This window comes from Apteryx mantelli, chromosome 5, assembly GCF_036417845.1.
Source record: "Apteryx mantelli isolate bAptMan1 chromosome 5, bAptMan1.hap1, whole genome shotgun sequence".
NCBI classification, from domain to species: Eukaryota; Metazoa; Chordata; class Aves; order Apterygiformes; family Apterygidae; genus Apteryx; species Apteryx mantelli.
In genome coordinates, this window is record NC_089982.1 from 69983386 (window position 1) to 70003682 (window position 20297).

General features: G+C 40.2%; 2 protein-coding genes across 4 annotated transcripts in view; one reads left to right on the plus strand and one right to left on the minus strand.

Annotated features, from left to right (window-relative positions):
• Window positions 1–4299, minus strand: part of NCAPG (non-SMC condensin I complex subunit G) — a 33970-nt gene extending 29671 nt beyond the window's left edge. Inside the window, exons 1-4 of one of the 3 annotated variants that reach the window (XM_013960079.2) lie at window positions 3949–4299; window positions 3152–3361; window positions 2099–2327; window positions 487–632 (exon numbers count right to left, since the gene is read on the minus strand). In XM_013960079.2, coding sequence (XP_013815533.1) covers window positions 487–632; window positions 2099–2327; window positions 3152–3361; window positions 3949–4059 — 696 coding nt within the window. In that variant the 5' untranslated portion in view covers window positions 4060–4299. The remainder of the gene's footprint in view (window positions 1–486; window positions 633–2098; window positions 2328–3151; window positions 3362–3948) is intronic. The other 2 variants (XM_013960078.2, XM_013960081.2) reach the window with 2 other exon arrangements.
• A 553-nt stretch (window positions 4300–4852) lies between these two features.
• Window positions 4853–20297, plus strand: part of FAM184B (family with sequence similarity 184 member B) — a 55080-nt gene continuing 39635 nt past the window's right edge. Inside the window, exons 1-4 of the mRNA XM_013960013.2 lie at window positions 4853–5000; window positions 6655–6747; window positions 10617–10672; window positions 11393–12300. Of these exons, the coding sequence (XP_013815467.2) occupies window positions 12166–12300 (135 nt within the window). The 5' untranslated portion in view covers window positions 4853–5000; window positions 6655–6747; window positions 10617–10672; window positions 11393–12165. The remainder of the gene's footprint in view (window positions 5001–6654; window positions 6748–10616; window positions 10673–11392; window positions 12301–20297) is intronic.

Consider the following 20297-nt stretch of genomic DNA (forward strand, 5'->3'; position numbering starts at 1 on the left):
TTGCACAAGAAATATACTTGGTACCATTCCTTCTTGCATAGCTATAAATATAAGTAATGCTGATACTTCACAGAATTGGAACGACAACAATACACAATATTTTACATTAGTACTACCGTGATCCTAGTTTTATATAATTCTCTATTAGTCAATAACAGAGAAGAAAGACTGTTTCACAAGCATCACCTAATGTATAGACAGAAATTAACAGACTGCATAAATTATCTTTCCTTTTACTTTCTGATCCTGATGACCTAAGTTCTATCACATAAATACTTTCTCTCAAGAGAGTTCTGCAGCAGAGTTCAGGGGTTTTAACTTGAAAGCTTGCATTAAATGACTCTCATGAAAAAAGAAAAAAATCTGGTAAGGGAAAATAAGTTGTTTTAACCAATCTTGTCATTTAACCAATGAAAAACGATAAAAGCATTAGGGGTTTTTTTCCTAAGTCAGTTTTTGAAAGTAATATTAAGTGATCCAATTTACCTCATATGCCAGCTTCCTGACAGCCTCCTTTACATCCATAGTGCGACCTACAATTTTTGACAAAGTCCTTGCTGATGGAGCAATACACGACAGCACTGCACGCCTCACTTCTGAATTTGAATCATTTTCAAGCAATGTGTTGTAAACTGAAATTTAAACAGTCATAATAATGTTTTTAAGAGCTTGAAATAGTCACACTATAGAAAAATAGAAAATATTCAAAAAAAATTCAACAGATATTACTAAAACCTCTGCTTGCATGATGCTCATCCAAATTTAGGGATCAGTTTATGGTCACAACCCCAAGAGCTTATGGCAATTACATGCCAAGCTTTGATCTCAAAAGAAATTCAACTGCAGAAATAAGATTTGGAATTGTAAGTAGGATCTTCAGTTCATAAATCTGAAAATTGCTATTCTAAATCCTACCCATAAACAACCACTTGGTCATTTACTGGACAAAAAAAAGCTTTGCTTCTAAAGGTTGGCTCTTTATGACCTCTCTATTTACTGGCAATATATCCTCACCACTTTTGAGGGGGATCCTCAAATTTTCCTGTAAATAGAAAATTGCAATCTCCACTAAGCCTACCAAAATATATTTTTCAAAAGTAGTAAAGCTCTTATATTAATGCATGTTGTTATACTCTTGCCCCTTCTTGAAAAGTAAAAGCAACAACAAAAAGATAACTTAATCAAGAAATACTTGACTTATCCTTCTTTCTGTGCGACTATCTTAATTCACTGTGACATTTATGTGCTCCTAGGTAAGCAAATTATCAACAAACATTTAGAAAATATAATTTCAAATAATGTACTCTAGCAAGAAAACAACCATTTTACTCTTTTCACAAGAGACAGCATGTAAAATTTAGTCAGGGCACAGTTTACATAAGAATAGCTGTGCTGGTACAGACCTACAGTCCATTTACCATAGTATTGTTTCCTGACAATGAGAGTGGAGGTTTAATCGACAATCTTATCACACATAACTAAACCCATAAATGGCACAGAAATCTGGATTTCAGAGGCATTTTCTGTTAAAGGCGCTTATCCATGAGCCACATGACATTTGCAAAGAAACAGAAAGGAGCCAAAATAAAAGCATAGGCCAACAATGACAATAACGAGTTTGCCTCTGACAGGACAGACAGACATCATTTGAAACACAAAACCAGTTTTTCCATTATCATCTGTACCCCTCCAGACATTTTTATAAAATTCAAATCCAACTAATAGTATGAAAGGGAGCCTTAGAGAGTAAAAACAGGGCAAGCATGTATCATATCTCCACTCCACCCCCACAATATTTTCCACCATCCTTCAGCTACATTCAGTTCATGGAATGCCCCGAGTGCAGTATGATTTGTCCATTATACGGTCCCCAAAAGACCGCTCTTCCAAGCAGTTCTATCTTCTCCATTTGAACATGTGCAACTTCTGCATCTATAACATCCTCTGTGAAGAAGCTCTGCAGATTGGTTACCTATTGCAGGAGGAATCCCCTCTAAGATTTGCCTACTCAATGCTTTAAAAACAATTTTTAAGTAATAAAAGTCAAGAAAACTTGTTCTTAAACAAAAGCAAAAAAAAAAAAAGCAGTACTACTTACTATTAACAACAGGACAGTTTTCATCTTTAGGATCTTGAAGTCTTGACAGGGCCAGGACAGCTTGAATTCTCACATTTGAAAATTTATCTTTAAGTCTAATCAGCATAGCTTCATTAATTTTATCAAATAAATCATCATCAATCTGGGCATTCTCTGGCATATTTCCCAAAAGCTTGTTAACAAGCTGGCATGCTCGAAATCTAACTGCATGGCTGTTTGCATTGTGAGACTTTGGGGGAGGGGGGGGGAAGGAGGAGGAAAAAAAGGAAAAGTCTTCTTACAATCACATTTTTCTCATTTGCAATATAAGGTCATCAATATGCACATGCAGGGAGTTAACATTCTACACAGTACATGAAATATGTCCTTCTGTATTTCAAAAGCTCTCCCTATTTCCAAGTTTATTTTTTGATAAGAGTAAGAAAATCACAGACCTGAAAAATTATAGCCCATCAGTTATATCACGGGTTTTCACAAAGAAAAATAAGCAGCATGCTCACCACTCAATACAGTCTGCACAGCATTAGCTAACTTACTCCTCTGCCTCCATAAACATTCAAAAAAAGTGTTAGCAATAATGACTAGTGGTATTAGCCTAAACAAATATTTTTCCATGTTGAAATACTAGTCTAAGAAAATGTCATTCAACTTGTGTTTTTGTGCTATTGGAATTGTCAGTCTTCTTTATGTGTATGCAATAAACAGAAAATGAGTAATACATATACAAACTATACTTGTATGAAAGATCTTCCAATAATTTTACTTCTCAAAAAAACAGTATCAATTCATCTCCATAGCACTTCCACAGTTTTGCAGTTATAAATGCAACTACAATAAAGCCTTTAATGACACACTTGTGACAGACAAGTAAGAAAATTCCTGTTTTTCCATAAGCCTAACTTTAAAACCTAGTTTTTTACTGATAAAATGCTAGCCTTGCCTTGCTTTCATTTTGTAGGTTCTGGTTTCCAAATATCCGTATAAGTGCCAGCAAGTTTTTCCACTGTGTGAAGTCTTCTCACATTAAAGATGTTATAATAACTATTACTATACCTCAAGCACAAAGCTGAACACATAATCCAGAAGCAAATTATCTTCTTCTCCTTCCTCGGTACTAACTCCCTTCTCCACTTGATAAAATGAAGTAACAAATTTAGCCACAAAATTGATCACTTGCTCCACTGCTGGTTCCCGTTTGTAGATTATCATAGCATACTTAAGGAAATGAATGAATTTGTCATGGAAATCTTTCTTATCTTCCAACTGAAAAAAGCATCAGATCACAACAAACGATAACCACCAAGTTCATCTTTCCAAAGCAGTACCACAGAAAACTAAAATAAGTAGTTTTATAATTGACAGCTTAAATTTTTAAATTTTTAAAATTTTTAAAGCGCTAAACCCGGCAACGAGGGCACACCCACTGCTGGGCACTCTCCCTGAATATTTCACTTTAACTGCCACTGTCGGCGTGCATCGTGAAGGCTGCGCTCCGTGCCGGAGCTTACATGCACCTGCGAACGCGTTTTAGCACCACGGCCGACACCCCCAGCCCTCTAGTATCCCACCGGCTCCTCTGGTATCCAAATAAATTCCAGCAATATCATTGCTACCTGCTGTGGGTAGCTCTCACAAGGTGTACAACAGTTTGTTTTTTTTTTAAAGTCGCAGGGCTCTCCTGAGGCCCACCAGCTGCAACGGTTGCTCGAAAGGAGACAAGGCCAAAGAGGCCCCCCCGCCCCGCCCTCCGACGGGGAGGCGGAGCCGCCGCCGGAGCCCTCGCTTCCCCCTCAGCCGGGGGAGGGGCACCCCTCGTCCCCACCGCTGGCACGCCCCGAGGGCGAGCTCACCTGGTTGTAGGTGCTCTTCAAAGCCGCAACGAGTTTCGCGTGGTTCTGGTGGGGCCTCTGGGCGAGCTGAAAGGCTTCTTTGATTTGCAGAGGCTTCTTGTCCGCCCCCATGGCGGCCACTCGGCAGCCCTGCCCTCAGCGCCCGGCGAAGGGGCAGAGCCGCTGTTCCCACCCAAAGCCCTACAGCGACCGGGCCGCTCCTCGGAGAACGGCGGGGATGGCACCCACTGCAAGCGGAGCGAGGCTCCTGCGCGAGCTGCGGGGCCGTCGCCGGAGAACGACGCCGCCTCCCCCCGGCCCGGCCCAACTGCCGCCGCCGCCGCGCGGGACCCAGCAACGGCCGCGGCTCCCGCGCCCCCAGCTTCAAACCAGGCACGAGCGCAGCTCCGAGTCTCGCGAGAACACCGCGGAGGGGCGGGGGGGAGGCGCGTCCGCGCGCTCGAGTCGCTGGGGATGGGGGGGGAGGCGCGCGCCGCTGCGGGGCGGGGAAATGGCGGGCGGGTGGCGGAGCCGGCGTTGGGTCGCGGAGGGGGGAGGCGCGCGGCGTCCTCGCCCGCTGGGGCGTGCGGAGCGCCGGGGGGCGGGAACGGCTGTCTCAAAGCAGGCCCCGTCTCTTCCCTGCGGCGGCTGAGGAGAAGCATTGAGCGAGGGGCTTTCCGGAGGCTCTAGAGGAGAAGATACCTGGCAAGAAAGGCTGAACAGCCGCTGTAAGGCGGCGTGGCGGTGCCTCGCCCGGCAGCGCTGCCGCGCCGGTGCGGAGCGGCCGGGGGCGGGCGCGGGGGCAGGTGCGCGGCGCGGCGCGCGGGGCCCCGCGAGGGCGCGAGCTCCGCCGCGCCGTGGGGCGCCGACCCGGCGCTGCAGGAGGGGCTGGGGGAGCGGCCCGTGTGGGCCGCGTCGCGTCGGCCTCTTCCCTGCCCCTCAGCAGCAGCGGGGCTTGACCGGCTAGCGTTGATCAGGGCGGCGGTATGGACGCGCAAGCTGCGAGCCAAGGAAAGATACAGTTTTAGTGGCTGAATGTGTGAAGATGCAAAATAGTTGAATAAGTCTGCCAGGTTGGTACCGCCCTTAGCCGCTCTCATAAGGTCCTCTCCAAACATGATCATCTGGAGGAAAAAAAAATGCATTTTGTAAACTGGAGCCTTACACCAAAGTAATTGGGGTAGCAAGCAGATGGAGCCCAGCCTCTGCCCCAAAATAGTACAAGCCCTCTGGAGGGTGATCGCTTATTGAGAGTCACCAAAATACACAACTATTGTATCCAGAGCAATATTTTTGCCTATTTAAAGTTCACAAGTAAGAGAATTAAGTAACAAAGGGAATTAATTAAGTAATCAGTTACTTAGTTCCCTGGGTGAACTAAGGAAGCTGAATGTAAGTTGCATACTGTGTGTTTCTTATTGAAACATCTTTCTGTTTCGTATCACCTGTAAAGGGTGCTGAAAAGATGAAGGATAGTATGGGTAGCTGATGGTTGCTGGAATGCACGTTTCTGTTTTTTCCAGTTTCAAGTTTTTATTTGCATAAGTTTTCCCTTAAATTTTCAAGCATTTGTTGTGAACCTAGTGTTTTCTCAGAAATCCTTTAACTTGGGAACAGTAAGAAATTCTGTCTCTTATTGAAAAGTGAAAAGTTAAATAAGCTCAAACGCCAGAGACTTGTTGATTACAGATTCTACACTGTGAGATGGAGACTGGTATATAAAATACAGGTAGGAATGACTACGTCAAAACAAAGCAGTGGATGATTAATTGAGCGGAAACATTCTGAGCACATATTAATTACAGACTTACAGACAAAATTCAAAAACGTGGGCAAAAATATTTAACTGTGCATTCTAGGAACATAAGGTATTTAACACCTATATGCGTTTGGGCTTTTTTTTTTTTTTTTTTTTTTTTCAAGTGTCTGTCTACTTCAAGCAACAGTAATTATTTATGAAGGACAAATGACATACCATCAAATAAAAATAGGTCGAATACACAGAACCCTTCCTGAAGAAGGGTCATTTTTTTCTTTTCAACAGAAAACGTCTAACAAATAGAATAGATAAGCACTAGGGGTCAGTCTTGTTTCAGATCTGGATCAACCCAGTATTTAAGTAGCAGATTTTTATCCACAAAATAATCAAATTGTTTTATCCTTACAATTGTCAAGGATTCTCCTTACTGTCAAGGATTGTGGGGTAGATGATCTATATGTGGAGAATGGAGGGTAGCAGCCATATAGGAAAAGAGAATTTTATAGATTAAACTTAAAAATCACTTGTTCATGTGTCAGGGAGGTTTTCTTTTACATATTGTACTACCACATGTTTGTGTATGTTTAAAACAGATACCTACTTCTTAAAAGTGAGTCATATGTATTTTTTTTGTTAACTTGCGAAAACTATGGATTTGGCCTCATACCCTTCTGCTGCTCCAAGAAAACAGGGAGTGGCTTCTATATGCTCAGATACAGTAGCAGCATAGTGTTGTATATGTTAAACAACTTTTTTTCTAAATAAAAGGTGAAATTGATCTTGTGTTAGAAACTCACAAAAATACCATCATTAACAGCAAATCCTTGTTTTTTTTGTTTTTTTGGGGGTTTTTTTGGAAGATCATATGTTCTAAGGAATTTACTGGGACCTATAAATAACAATCCTTCTTAAAAATTGGAATATGTTTTTTTCCAAGATTATAATGTGTAACTATTTTTCTATTTAAGATATTTGTACAGGAAAATTAACTTCAGTCAGCTTTTTTCCACAATAGAAGTCTGTTTATGGAGACAAGGTTGGAAACAGGAACAAGAGAACAGGTAAAACTTCGTGATTTTCATGGCTTTACAAACCCAGGACTTTTCTTTTAAGTGAAACTAATAATGCAAACTCAATTACTTTTGGCCCACATATGTTTGATAGTCCAGTTGTTCCTGCCTGCATCTCACATCTGTAGATGAGGATTTTCCCTGGTAAATACCTTGCAGTCCCTATGATGGATTTTATCCAGGTTTTCAGATTTATTTCTTCTAATCTGCTTTAAATATTTCTGCTAGACTTTGCATTTCTGGGTAGAAATATAAGTCAGGTTTCTGCTGTGGTTAATTGAAGTCTAACCCTATTAGATATGCTGGCTTTCAGGGTAAATATGCCACAGGAATCCTGATTCCCAGTATCCTACTGATATTTCATGAGTAGGTTTATAACACACTGAAGTAGGGTCACAGATGTGGAGCAGGGCCTAAATGGTCAACATAAAGTATAGCAGCCTCCTTGTAATACCAGATACTTACTCTAACTGATGGAGTGGTTTGCTGTAAGGGTTTTTGCAGGGTGACTGATTTTGCGGCCCTGAGTGCACTAACAGCCCTTACTGGCCCTGACAAGTCTCACCTGGGGCTTCCACCCAAAGCCTCTGCTCAGAGTGCAGTGAGGGCCAGCAGCTCCGTGAGGGATGGGGAGCTGAGGGGGATATCAGGGCTTGCAGGGTGCAGGCCTTGCCTGCCAGGGCCCAGTTCTGGAGTGTCTGAGCGAGGTGAGTGGGACAAACCCAGAGACTGCAGCCAGTGGGCTTCACAGTTCTGAGAGGAAAAGAAATGATGGAAATCAAAATCTTGGGTGCTGCTCCAGACTCTGGAGGGAAGTGTGCTCTAGTAACTGAAGATTTTCTCCTTGTCTTTAACAGTGACCTCATCTGATAATGCTCTCTTTCTGGCTGCATCTCACCTTTCTTCTGACCCACTGCTCTAGATTCATTCTCTTTCCTTTTTGAGTCCAGTTGTGTCTGCAAACAAGCCAATTACCGCAGATGAAGCTAAACTCGCAGCATGCATGCCATTTACTCGCTGGTAATTTCAGATATAGGTCACTGAGTAAAAATCAGTTTTAAAATGGAAAGGTGTTGCTATCCTATTTAGTACGTATTCCAGGGTTTCTGTAACTGATGCATCTGGCAGGCTCCTGTTACAATTACCACATTAAAAATATAAGCTCAGTAATATTACATCAATAATGAGGCCATCGTTATGCAATAGTAATCAGAGGTTCTGTTCATTACATTCCTCCAAAACTTGTGGCTTTAAAAGGCAGTTATAAAATTGTACATTTTGGAAAAGTTAGTATTTTCAGTCAGTGGGGAAATCAGTAGCATTTTTGGTGGACTTTGAATTGAACTCTCAAATCTTGTTTGCTTTACAAGGTGGGGGGAAATGAAAATTATGAAACAGGTGTATAAATCCATCATCATAATTGCTCAAGATGTCCCAGTGACAGAACCACTTGCCATTTTTCTTACATTCAACTTTAAACAGGCTTTGTTGGAAATCTTGGAATATGGGGTGTGAGGATCTTTTAATAATAGCTAATCTTATCTTGTATGTGGCACAAAGATTTTTATGTGTAGATATAAATTATGCTGGACTGATGGACTTCTGTTTCAGCTGAGATAGTGAGATAAACTGGATGAGTTTGATCTAGGTGAGTCAGGACATTACTTAAGTTATACTAATGCTTAAATCATGCAGGGTGTTTAGAATTTGATGTATGTATTATGACAGCCTACCTAAAATTTGTCTCTTTCATTTAAGCAGAAAGCTGATTTGTTTGATGGTAAGGATTTTATAATAACTGCATCCTGGATTGAACCTGCTCCCATTTGTCAACCCTGATGATGTTGATTTAGAGGCTCTTTTAAATATTTGTTGACATTGACTGATCAACTGTCAGAGAATGTTTCTTATCTCGGAGTCAGTCTTATATAGACTTAAATGTGTGACAGGACAAAGTGTTACTATGTTAACCCAGCAATGACAAATTGTTTTGGTAGTGTAGTATAATGGTAAGAACTAAAAAGTTATTTACTTTGCATGCAGGTTTTGGTCCTAGTTGTTTCTCTTCTTTGATAGAGGAAGAAAGGCATTATAAAAGCATTACAGAAGGGGAAAAAAGTCATTTGATTTTTTTTTGAGTCCATGTCAAAACTCAGCAAAAGTGGTATTGATTTCTTCATTGACTGAGATCAGTGAATATTCCCCCAAATATATTATTAAAAAACAGACCTAAACACAAATTTTAGAGGAATGTGATGAAAAGAATATCTGATTTTGTTGTACAATGCTGGCCTAATCCTCCATCAAAGTAAGAAAAAGAACATCCTGTCATGTAATGATAATCTTCATGCTATGATTTTCCAGATTCAAAGGTTGAGAAGGCTAAAGTTCATAGAACAAAGGTTTCTGAACTGTAGTATGCATACCACAAGGCCCAGTTGGAAGGACTGCAAAGAAGGCTGTAAAGTTTTCAGAAGCTATATAGTCTTCATATTCAACAAGCAGCAGGTAGTGAAAATGGAAGGCATATAGTCTTTTATTCATATATGGTTTACTTCTGCTAATAAAAGTAAATTACTTAATGTACTTAAGCAGTAAAGCTATAGACCCATATAAAGTTGCTCATATAGTTAAAAAGTCAGTAGGGCCAGGATCCGTTTCTCCTATAATTTTCTTAAAACTAATGCAGCAATAATAATTCAAACAGAAGTTCATGTGCATGTTTTCTCTTTAGAATGTTTAATTTGTATTTTAAACTGTATCTTTGCACATACTGCTTCAAGAACAATTTTGTAATCTACCTATGTGTTTGACATGGCTCTCACAAAATCTGCGCTTAAATAGCACACACTTAAATTACACTTTGACATCTTTGCTTTGTCCTCCTTTCTAATAAAAGTCAACTTCTCATTGAAAAGCTCTGGCATTATCTGCTGAAATTCTGTCACTGGAAGCAAGTATTTTCCTGAGTAGTGGAACTAACAAAACATTGAAACTCTTAGGAAATTATGTTCTGTGGTTTCATTTTCTGGTGCATGAACTCTGTTTGAATCTTTTCCAATATTTGAAGTATTACTGACAATTCTTTCATGTCATTTTTTGCCTGTCTAGCAAAGAGTTAATCTCATACTGCAGCCTTTGCCAAGGGGAGTATATGCATGCGAACTTCATCCTCTACCTGCTACCTGACTTCACAATAGAAACTTGATTATCCTTAACTTTTCTTCCTCTCTCAATCAGGACTGAACAGGTCAATTGGTTAAAAATGATTGGGAATACAAGCATTTATATGCAAAATTTAAGAAAGAGTACCTCAAAATAAAGCAGTGTGCAGAACAGCTATAGCTATCTAATATTTGTCTGAACTTCAGGATAAGAATAATTTATCAGTGACAAGTTATGCTCTGCTAGAACACCATTACACACCAAAGCCTCAAGTCTTTCCTCTTCCCCCCCCGCCCCAAATATATGAACTGCTAGCTTGAAAAAAATCTCAGTCGTTTTCCCAGTGTATCTGAAGATCTGAGCTCCTCGTCTCTGTCTATCCAGTCTTCATCCAGCCATGTGTTCAGCTCCAGGAATGTCCTCTGCCATTCAGCAGAGGAAACAAACATTACTTGTCTTACCTGTATATTTGAGTGATAACATAGGTAACTTCTTATAAGTACTTTTGAAGTGCTTTGCATTTTTCTTAATTTGATTTGTATTTTCACTCAGTTTTCCTCATTTTCTGAAGGGAAAAAAGCTTATATAACTGCACTATCCCTTTTTGTGTGTTCTCTTGATTGTCCTAATAAACTTACCAATTTTAATCAAAATTTGACAGATAACTAAGTTCCTACACTTTTTTTTCCTCTCAGACTGGTGACCAGGTGGAAGAGATACTATAACTACATTAACTGAATTAAACTTAAGTGTGAGTACACATCAGATACCAAGTAATGGAGTGTCCGTATTCCCTAATCACAGGAAAAGCTTCCTGGAGTGAAGCTTCCTTCTGCCTTCAGAGCTTTGGAGTCCCTCTTTTTCTTCCAGCAATTAAAGGGTTTGGTTTCTCTGTCCTGAGGTCTTCTCATAACTTCTCACTCCTCCCTCTACCCCCTGCCTGCAGGCATTCTTTTTTTGCCGAATCTTTTTCTTCTTGGGTTGTCTGTTTTTAACAGTGGCTTATCTCTTTTTGTCCGCACTGAGGATTTCCCTTTTCACGGTTTCTTTTGCCCTGCTCTTAGCTGACACGGGACGATCCTGCCTTCCCAATTCCGAGCGGCATGAGAAGGCACTTCCACACCATGGGCAGCAAGGCTTCCCCGCTGCCGCCTGGCAAGGGTGGCAGTGCTGCGGGGCAGCGGCAGCTGCCCGGCGCGGCCCTGCCCCACCAGCTCTCGTGCTCCCTGCAGCTCACTGCTTTTCTTGTCCCTGCACTTCCCCCTTTTCTCTCCTCTCCCTGTCTTTACCTCTTCCCTACTTCACTTCTCCTCCTTCCCGTTTCTTCTATACTTGTTTAAACATGTCCGCTAACCATTTTCCTCTTGCGTGACCCACTACTGAATTTTTCTTTCTTTAAAATCATTTTATCTTAATAGCTTGGGTTTTTTTAACTTCTGACTTTTATGTGTCTTTTTTTTTCTTTTGGTAGATTTAGAAGCTTTATCACTTGGAGCAGAGAGAAGGGCTGCAAATAAAGGAAAAAAATGCCCAGTAATCTAGACAGTATCCTTCCAGCACTTTTCCAACATGTTTTGTACACCTGAGGGAGACTAACCAGTCTCTTCCGAAGACAGGCAGACTGCCTGGATCCTGTACACCTCTCCCGGGCTCAACAGTGTTCAGCTGTGTCCCTTAGCTGGAAGAACCACTTCATTCTGCTTCCAGCAGAGCAACGAAAATAGAACAAGATTCTCTTCATCACTTTGTTGGCCCATCCAGACTTGGAGGTGATCTGCCAAAAAAGTGGAGTTTACAAGAAGTGCCGAAGCCATCCTCTCTGATCACCCGTCCCCTCCCCCCAACCCTTTGGCCGCCCAAGAAGGCGACGTGATTTAATCTTCAGGCGATCTCTGTACCGGATCCCCAGCACGGTCCGTGCTGCTGGCTGCATGGCTGCCTCGGCATCTCCCGCGGGCAATTGGTAGCATGTAGCCGCTGGCATCTTCTCCTGGCAGAAGCTCAACCATTTGAAGAGACAGGGAGGAAAAAAATCCCGGTCAGGATGTTTGCGCACGCTGTCGGCTGCCTCCTTGCCGGGGTGCTCTGCTGAAGGATCGGGACATCTGCGCGCAGGCAGGCAGGCAGGCGGCTGCTGTAGCTCGCCCCGTTGGGGCCGCAGTTCCCCCGGCGCTGCGGGCGCTGAGTGGGGGCGACGCGCTCGGAGCAGGCAGGGACAGGCTTGGTTAAAGTCTTCCAAGGCTCATGGCCTCTGGCATAGGCAAGGTTCCTCAGCCCGGGACTTGTGGCGGCTCTGGTGGCGCTCGCAGCAGCTTGGCAGGGAAATGCAGCCAGGAGATTCGTGTGAAAATGTGCAAGAAGATTGCCCAGCTCACCAAGGTAGGTCCTGCAGCGAGGCCGCCTGGCCGCGGGCGGCGGGGCTTGGCCCAGCTGCCTCTTTGGATGATCCTCGCCTGCGAGGAGGGAGAGGAAACCAGGCAGCTCCTGGAAATGTCGCTGCGCACAAGCTCCCTTGGAGCGGCTCCCCTGTGCATGCTGCTGTCGCCCTTGCGGCTAACGAGCGGTGGCTCGCAATTAGCAGCCCTCATTAGCGCGCTGCAAGAGCGACAAGAGCTCAAGCTCTGCAAACACAGGAGTTGATATTATCCAGCTTTTAGCCTAAATTGCGAAGGTTGGAATTCATTGGTCTTTTATAGGTTTTCAAGTAATATTGTTGCAAGGCTTCAATTGAACTGTGGTACTAAAGTGTAATATTGCTCCTTATCTTGTACTTACTCGTTACTGAGGTGCATAAATAGAACTATATTAAGTTACCTCAGTGAAAAGAGCTGGAGAAGAGGTAGGACTGAATTAGGTAGTATATTGTACTAAAACTTTTAGTCAGTCCTGAGCAATACTAATAAATATCTTGAGCGTCTTCTACACCACGTTAAGCAAGAGAAAATCTGTAGCAGGTGGCAGGTATCTTCTATGCTATTTTTATGCTGCACCTTTGTCAGTGGGGGAAAAAATGCTGTTTCCTACCCCTGCTATTCCTGTGAAATACCAGCTTTTACATGTTCTGTGAGCTTCCTCACAATTGATATTTAATTTGTTTCATAACCTCTCCCCTCTTCATTAGAAATGAAAAAGCACCGACTGTAAGTACAGGATGAAGGTAAAACAATAGGAAAACATTACAGTGTTGAAGATAGTGCAGTTTACTGGTTGTAGCTGCCATTATTCTCATCTAAGGATGAGTGTATCTGATAACGTGTAGGAATACTTATGCATGGGTTACACATACTTACGTACACAGGTGCTTAGATTGTATTTTTGTATAATAATACTTGTACACAATCTAATACTTATTTTTTGCCCATGAATGCACATATTACATTTTAACTTACATTTTGATTCTGTAATAATTGTAAACTGTTCAAATACATGTCAAATTGTTATTTTTTCAAACACAATTACGTTTTGGCAACAAGTTCTATAAAAATTCTTAGAGAGACACGCTGGTTATTTATTGATACCATTCCTGGCTCCTCAGCCACAGTGAAATATACAGGAAGGACAACAGCAAATTAGGTTAAGGTTTCCCGATTTGTCCCCTTGTTTTCTATCTTTTCACTGTCTTTGATCATCTTTACCCTCTAAGTCATTTACACTTACTCGAATTATCTGTTTCATAGCGTAGAAAAACTGCTGAATTAATGTGGGTTCATCCATAAGTATCACTTTTTAAAAAATCCTTTTTTTATTAGAAAAGCAATAGCAATGCTTCTGGTTTTGGTAGCTGATTGTACTTCACAGCAGCAGGAGCTGGAGAATCACCAGCTCTCTCTTGCTGATGGATGACCCATTTCTCAACAGCAGCATTAGAACATACTGACGGGATCTGTGCGAAGAAGCTTGTGTTCAGCTTCTCAAGTCTCAAGCTCAACTCACTGAACTCATTCTCCGTAGAGATTTCTGTGCCTTCCTTTCTGTATAAAGTGAAGATTATTTTTAAAGCCTCTCTATATAATTGAATTTTAAGGAAAAAATATCTTTCATTCTCTTCTGAAAACATTTTATTAATTTATAAAGCTTCTCTTTGCATTGGGGAAAAATATTCTGAGAGCTATTTTATCAACAAAAAGGGGGGAAAAAAATCACCCTAGTGCAAAATATCCTGGCAAAATTTTAAGGCCTTCATCAAATTATATACTTTTTTTTTTCAGAATCTCATGCTAAATTTCTACTGTTAAAAGGTTGGAGGAATAATTTCTTTTAATAGAATTAATCCTCTGGATACTTCTAAGTCATCTAAAATAAAGATGATTTACACCTGAAGCTCAGAAAAACTTCTGAAAAAAAAATCATCCTGTTGTAGAAAGTGATGTATAAGATTCAGTTTTATTTTCAATAAAACTGTGCTCGTAGGGAACTCAGAGCAGGATTGAAATTTTAATCATATGCTTTCCCTTTTAATTTCTGGGTAGGGTAGTGCTATACCAACAGCAAACATCCATACCAAAATTGAAAAATCAAAATCTGAGACCAGATTAGCTGGGGGGGGGGAGATGAATGGAGAATTTGTTATAATAGATCATTTTTGGCCTAGGAACTTTGAGGACTTCTTTTTGAATCGCTCTCTTTTCTTGGCTATATTGCCGTTGGGATAATTGTAATAAATTTTCCCTTAACTTTAAGTTGTGTCTAGTGCTAACCTCTCCTGACTAGTGTGTAATACTGCTCTCTGTTCTGTAGCTACAACTTCCTGCTCCAGTGATGTCAGTTTTTCAGTGATGAGGAAATAATATTTTGTGAGTGATATAATTACTTATCAACTCTGTATTGTGCCAGAAGGAGAAATGAATACAAAATGTTTAAATTAGTTATAGGATACAGAGACTGCTTTGCATCCTGTTTCTCTGCTGTATGGTCACTAGTGGCCTCCACCTCCTACTATCAAAGACAAAGGAGCAGTTTGCAAAGGCAGCAACAGCAGAACCAAAGTGGTAAGGCGGTGGCATCTTTGCATGAAGTGCTGGTTACATAAGGCATGGGTTGGGATTCTCCATAGATAATCAAGACACTGAGATCTTGAAAGTTATGCCAGTTCTACTGCCCTGCTATTTCTGTTTTTGAGGAGGTAGATTATAGAATAGTTTTCATACCTTTAGTCATGTGCAGTTTTTTTTTCTGTTCTGCACCTTTTTGGCTGTAGTTGCAAAATTACAAAACTAGCATTTCTGTTTTGGGCAGCAAACTACTGCTTTTTGTAGCCCATATAGAGGCCATTTATTGATGGCTTTAGATGCCTGGCCCTTGTACTCTCAAAGATTGTTTTTTTTGGCTTTTGGGTTTTTTTTTTGTTAAGTGTTGACGGTTCACTGAGCACATTTAGTCTGTGCATGTTCAGTGGGCCCAACACAGACCACAGACACATCAAACCTACTCTGTCCAGACCTGCTAGTGTTGGTCTATCCTTGTGTTCGTGTGTTTGGGAGTCTTTGGGATGAAAGGTAGTAGTAGTTATCCAATAAATTAGAAGTGATGTAAAAGTACATCAGTTTGAAAATGTGAAAATGGATCATTTTAATTGCTGTATAATGGATGTGTAAGTGCTTGACATACCAGAATTTTTCATGAGCAGAACTAATTTGAGGAAGGATTTAGAATTAGTGGATGCATAGAACTTCAGTCTGGAAAAATAGTGTGTGTTGAGTACAACGTATCTGTAGGTTCGTCATCCTACCGTTGCCTCCTCCCCCCCCCCCCAAAAAAAAAAAAAAAAAGTCAGATGGCCCTTACATTTCAAGGCGTAAGTGATCACAGGCCTTATTTTACCACTGGAGATCCAGCTTCCTACATTTGAAATACACAAATGAAATCATGGCAGGGTTTTATTGTTCATTGTACAATTTGTTTTTTTTTCATTAAAGCCTCAGCTCACAGTGCTAAATGAATATGTGAGAAAAACAGTTTTTGTTTGAAAAATGTAAAAAAATATATATATAAAACCAAGTTTTTTTTCCCCTGGATGCAAGGAGAAGATTGAAAACAGGAATTTGAGAGGCTAAAAAGGAGATTAAATAGTTATGTTTTCTTAATGCCTAAAGTTGACGATATTGTGCATGTAATAATTCTGTTCTATGGATGTCTGGATACTTGATCTCTTAAGAGACAGAACTGGGCAGGTTAGTGGAGCTGGGAGCCAGATCATGGCTTTGGTTAGGATCCTACTATTGTCTCTTAGCAGCATGCAAGAGACCAAAGTCTAAAGCTGATTTCTAGTTTCTGTAAATACATGTATACAGGCAGAGGTGGCGTGTGACTTTAAGATGCCTCGATTTGGTTGGATTGTCATCTTAAAATAGCTTAGCCTATGGACATGAGAACCTGAGGTAAGATGACTGTATTGATTAGTCTTAGAAATGAGAGCAGGATTCAAGATAAAAGGACCTCAGGGTGAGATATAGCTAGAGAATCAGGTTCAAACTAGAAGGTATCAAGATGTGTCACAGATGATAATAGAATAAGCCTTGAACATTCACTTGGTACTGATTTACTGAAACAGTCTTCCTTGACCTATTGCTTGACTCTACAGACTCTAGCTTTGCAAGTGCTGACCAGTATGAAGAAGTCATAGTAGCCAGTACACTAAGAAAAGACTGGACCTGAGTGTGGAACTCTTCTAATGAGAATGGTCTTCACTGCAAACCTGAAACTTTAGCAAAGTTTGTCAGTCACAAACCACGTAAAAAGTTTTAAAGACCTAGTAAGATTAGTGAGTTTGTGTGAGACCTGCCTAGGCCTTCAGGATTTTGACCTTAAAATCAGATAACATTGCATCTATTTCCAGCTGAACTATGCTTTGAGTTTTCAAAGAAAACTTGTAAGATCTATGAACTTACAGAAAATGATTCAGAAAAGTTCATCTTGCAAATGGAAATGTCTGTCTGTAGCCGTGACTCACAACAGATACAAATAATACAGCTCAGATATTTTTCTGCAACCCTAGTGCGTTCAAATCAATAGGGACTTGAGGTTAGTGCATTTTTCTGATTGTAGCAGAATGCATGACTTTTTTACTTGTAATTAAGTTTAGTCTTCTCTATCAGAAATTTCAACCTTGGCACACTAGGTTTCGTGCTTGCCAATTCTTTGTATTTCTGATCTGTTTAGCTGTTTTAAATGCATGGCAATTCTTATTAGAAACTTTGGGCTCACTGCTGTCTCATGCTATGGGTTTTTATCATCCACTGGGTATTACAGGATTTTCAAGTGCTTATTGATTCTCAGGACAGTCCTTTTCACTTGAGATAGGATGAGAAATGCAAATGAATTCTCAGAGAAGAGTGCTGAGGAGAGTGAATCAGCTTTCATTTAAGAGGCAGTTCTGGCAGGGCTGGCAAGAACTAGATATACTGCAGGCATTCATGATATTCAGACATCTTTTCAAACATCTGCCTGTGGGACTCAAACCAAACCTGCTGCTCTGGACTTCTGTCTCTGGAACGAAGCCTAATTTGAACAGCTAGAGTAACAGCGTGGATGGTGACATTAGCAGGTGATCAGAAAACTGCCTACACCGCAAGACAGTCCTTTCATACTTCTGTTTCCTTCTTTGGGAGAAATTCCTGGAGACCAACGGAGGAATATTTTTAATGAGGGTAGATAGTTACCCTGAAACTCACTTTCCTTAGGGATCCATCTGACTCTGTATTGGTTATTTGGGAGTTTTGTTGTAAGAAGCACACTTTTAATTACAATATTTCTGGTTAAGTAGATTGTTAGCCAAAAAATCAAGTGGCCTGGAACAAATTTTGTTTGTGTATGTTGAAAACTGTGGGTCTAAACAGAGAGACAGACAGAGTGTTGACACAGGGTAAAGCTAATTACTGATAAAACACAGTAAGAACTTTTTTTTTCTAGAGGAGAACTGAATGTCTCATAGGCAAACGTATGCTCCTCTTCTAGAACAAGAAGCATAAACAGATGTTATTTAATGACCAGCTGGAGCAACTGAAAATGTTATATACTCCAGCTGCCTAATCCCCCCAGTCACCAGCTCAGTCAGCAGAATAGAAAAATATGAACATTATTAAATAAGCTTCAGTGGGAAATCTGGCAGATAAGCAAAAAACCACTTTCATTAGTTATTTAAAGAAAGATGTCTGACTTCTGCATGAAAGTGTATGAGGTATACTCTCATATTTAGTTCCATTAGCTTCCCTCTACAGGTGGAAGGTTACAGAAGAATTAACAAGTGGCCTGGGATATGTGTGAGAATGTAGACTATTTATTCCGCTCCAGTGTTTTGCAGTATAACTCTATGCTAGATCTTTTAACCTGTTTTGTTTTAATGCCCAGAAAAATGTCTGGTAGGTTTAGGGATGAAATGTGATTAAATTACAATGGTTTACTCTGGAAGTGCCTGTCAACTGTGCAACTAAACTTGTGTGAGCACTTCTAACATCTACCCGTGTTTATAGATGAAATGTGTTGCCTTTTCACAAAGTTAAGCCAAGTTCATTGATCTTATTTATTGTGATGCCTTAACAGTACTCACTAATTAATTCTTACAGTGTCTCAGCTGAAGTGCAGTTAGTTGTTGCACTCTCTTAGCTCTGCTCTGAGGCTTTTTTGATCTCAGTTCTCCAGAGAGGTATTCAGTATTCTACAGAAATGAAGCAGAATGTAACAGCATAAAAACTAGGATCATGCTTTTGGAGCAGCAGTATTTTTCCTTGGGGAAGCAATATAGATACTGATTTCCATATAGATAAAGAAAGAAATCTTTTTATAAAGCTGCTTACACTATGCCCTAAGAAGACTAACCAAATCAACTATTGATATCCCCAAGTACTTTACTTGATTTTGTGATTTTTATGTATAATTTTCTTCTGGATTTCAAAACTAGCATTATTTTTGCCTATCAGCTGACAAAAACATGCAAACTAAGGCAAGATCTCTCAACCATATTGTCATAACTATCCTTTCCTTAGAGAACCAGAAGGGAACTCCTGGATCATTAAGTCCATGTGTTATGTCATATTATTAACATATTGTGTTATTAAACTGGTCAAAAGCAGTATTAAAACCACTATTCCTATTAGAAAGCATTCCAGAATTTCATTATTTAGATGGCTAGAAATATTATTTTAAATTTATAAACCTTGCAGTACCCATTTTTATTTTCTCCTACCTTGAATTAATTTACCTTCTTTTTTCCCCTCTCAGTTGTTTATTATTTTGATGCATTTAGAGGTAATAATCATATCCTCTCTTAGCCTTTGCTTTACAAAGCTAACCAAGCAAAACCTCCCTGATTTTGTCTCATAACAGTTCTGAGTATTCATTCCTTATACATGTTCTAATCTGAATTCATCTTCCTTGGGCCTAATTGCAAGAACCATATACTAAAGATAAACATGGATTCCAATTAGCTAGCAAAGATCTTGGAGCAAGATTGAAAATGATGGAGAGGCACTGAATTATGGCAAAACTGGGCTGAAATAATACCTTTGAGTTACATGACTCCTCAATATTTCAAAACACTTTGAAATATTGAAGAGTTAAATCAGGATGTTTAGCAGTCTTTGGTTTTTTTCAAAGAATGTAGGCATTCTGCCTCAAGCACGCTGAAGATCAACAGTTTATCATGCTTGTATGTTGTATCTACTGCTAGGGATTCACATTCAAAAATGATGATGTTATACTTGTATATTCCACTGTCACACCATAGGTGTGTGTATGATAGCAAAGAAGCTCAGCTTTCCCCAGCTCCTCAGTTCTGGGCTGCAGTCTAAACATTTTCTATATGATTTTAGCTTTAAGCTGCTCTCTTGAAAATTGTGAATAGTGATGGATATTCAGAATATATTGCCTTTCCTGTGGGTGTTCTTGGCATCTTTATGTATTAGAATTACCTTTTTGCTATACAAATTTTTCAGTAACTTCACCAAGTCTACAGAAAATCAGACTGCTGTAGTAATCAATAACTAAAAGCTGCTTTTGTAATGGAAATTATGGACCAAATTCAAGCCACTATTTCAGGGAACCCTACTTAATGTTTTTATATAAAAAGTCATGAATTTTACCAATATGCACATTACAGGCAAAAGGTAATAAAATATGTAGTGATCCATTAATTGCACAAAAGAAAATTGCATGGTTTTAGTCTTTTCATATTCTAGCTTTTCATCACTGCTGTACAAAAGTACCCTTCTGAGTGACTTTATAAACTGTACCTCTTTACTATCAATTTCCTAAGTGGTATATTGGTGCCAGCATTTTGCAATTGAGAAAATACCCAAATTAGATGTCAATTCTCAGTTAGAAATCAACTCAGTTAGCTTAAGACATTCTCAGGCCCTTAAATATTCCAGAGCAGTGGATTT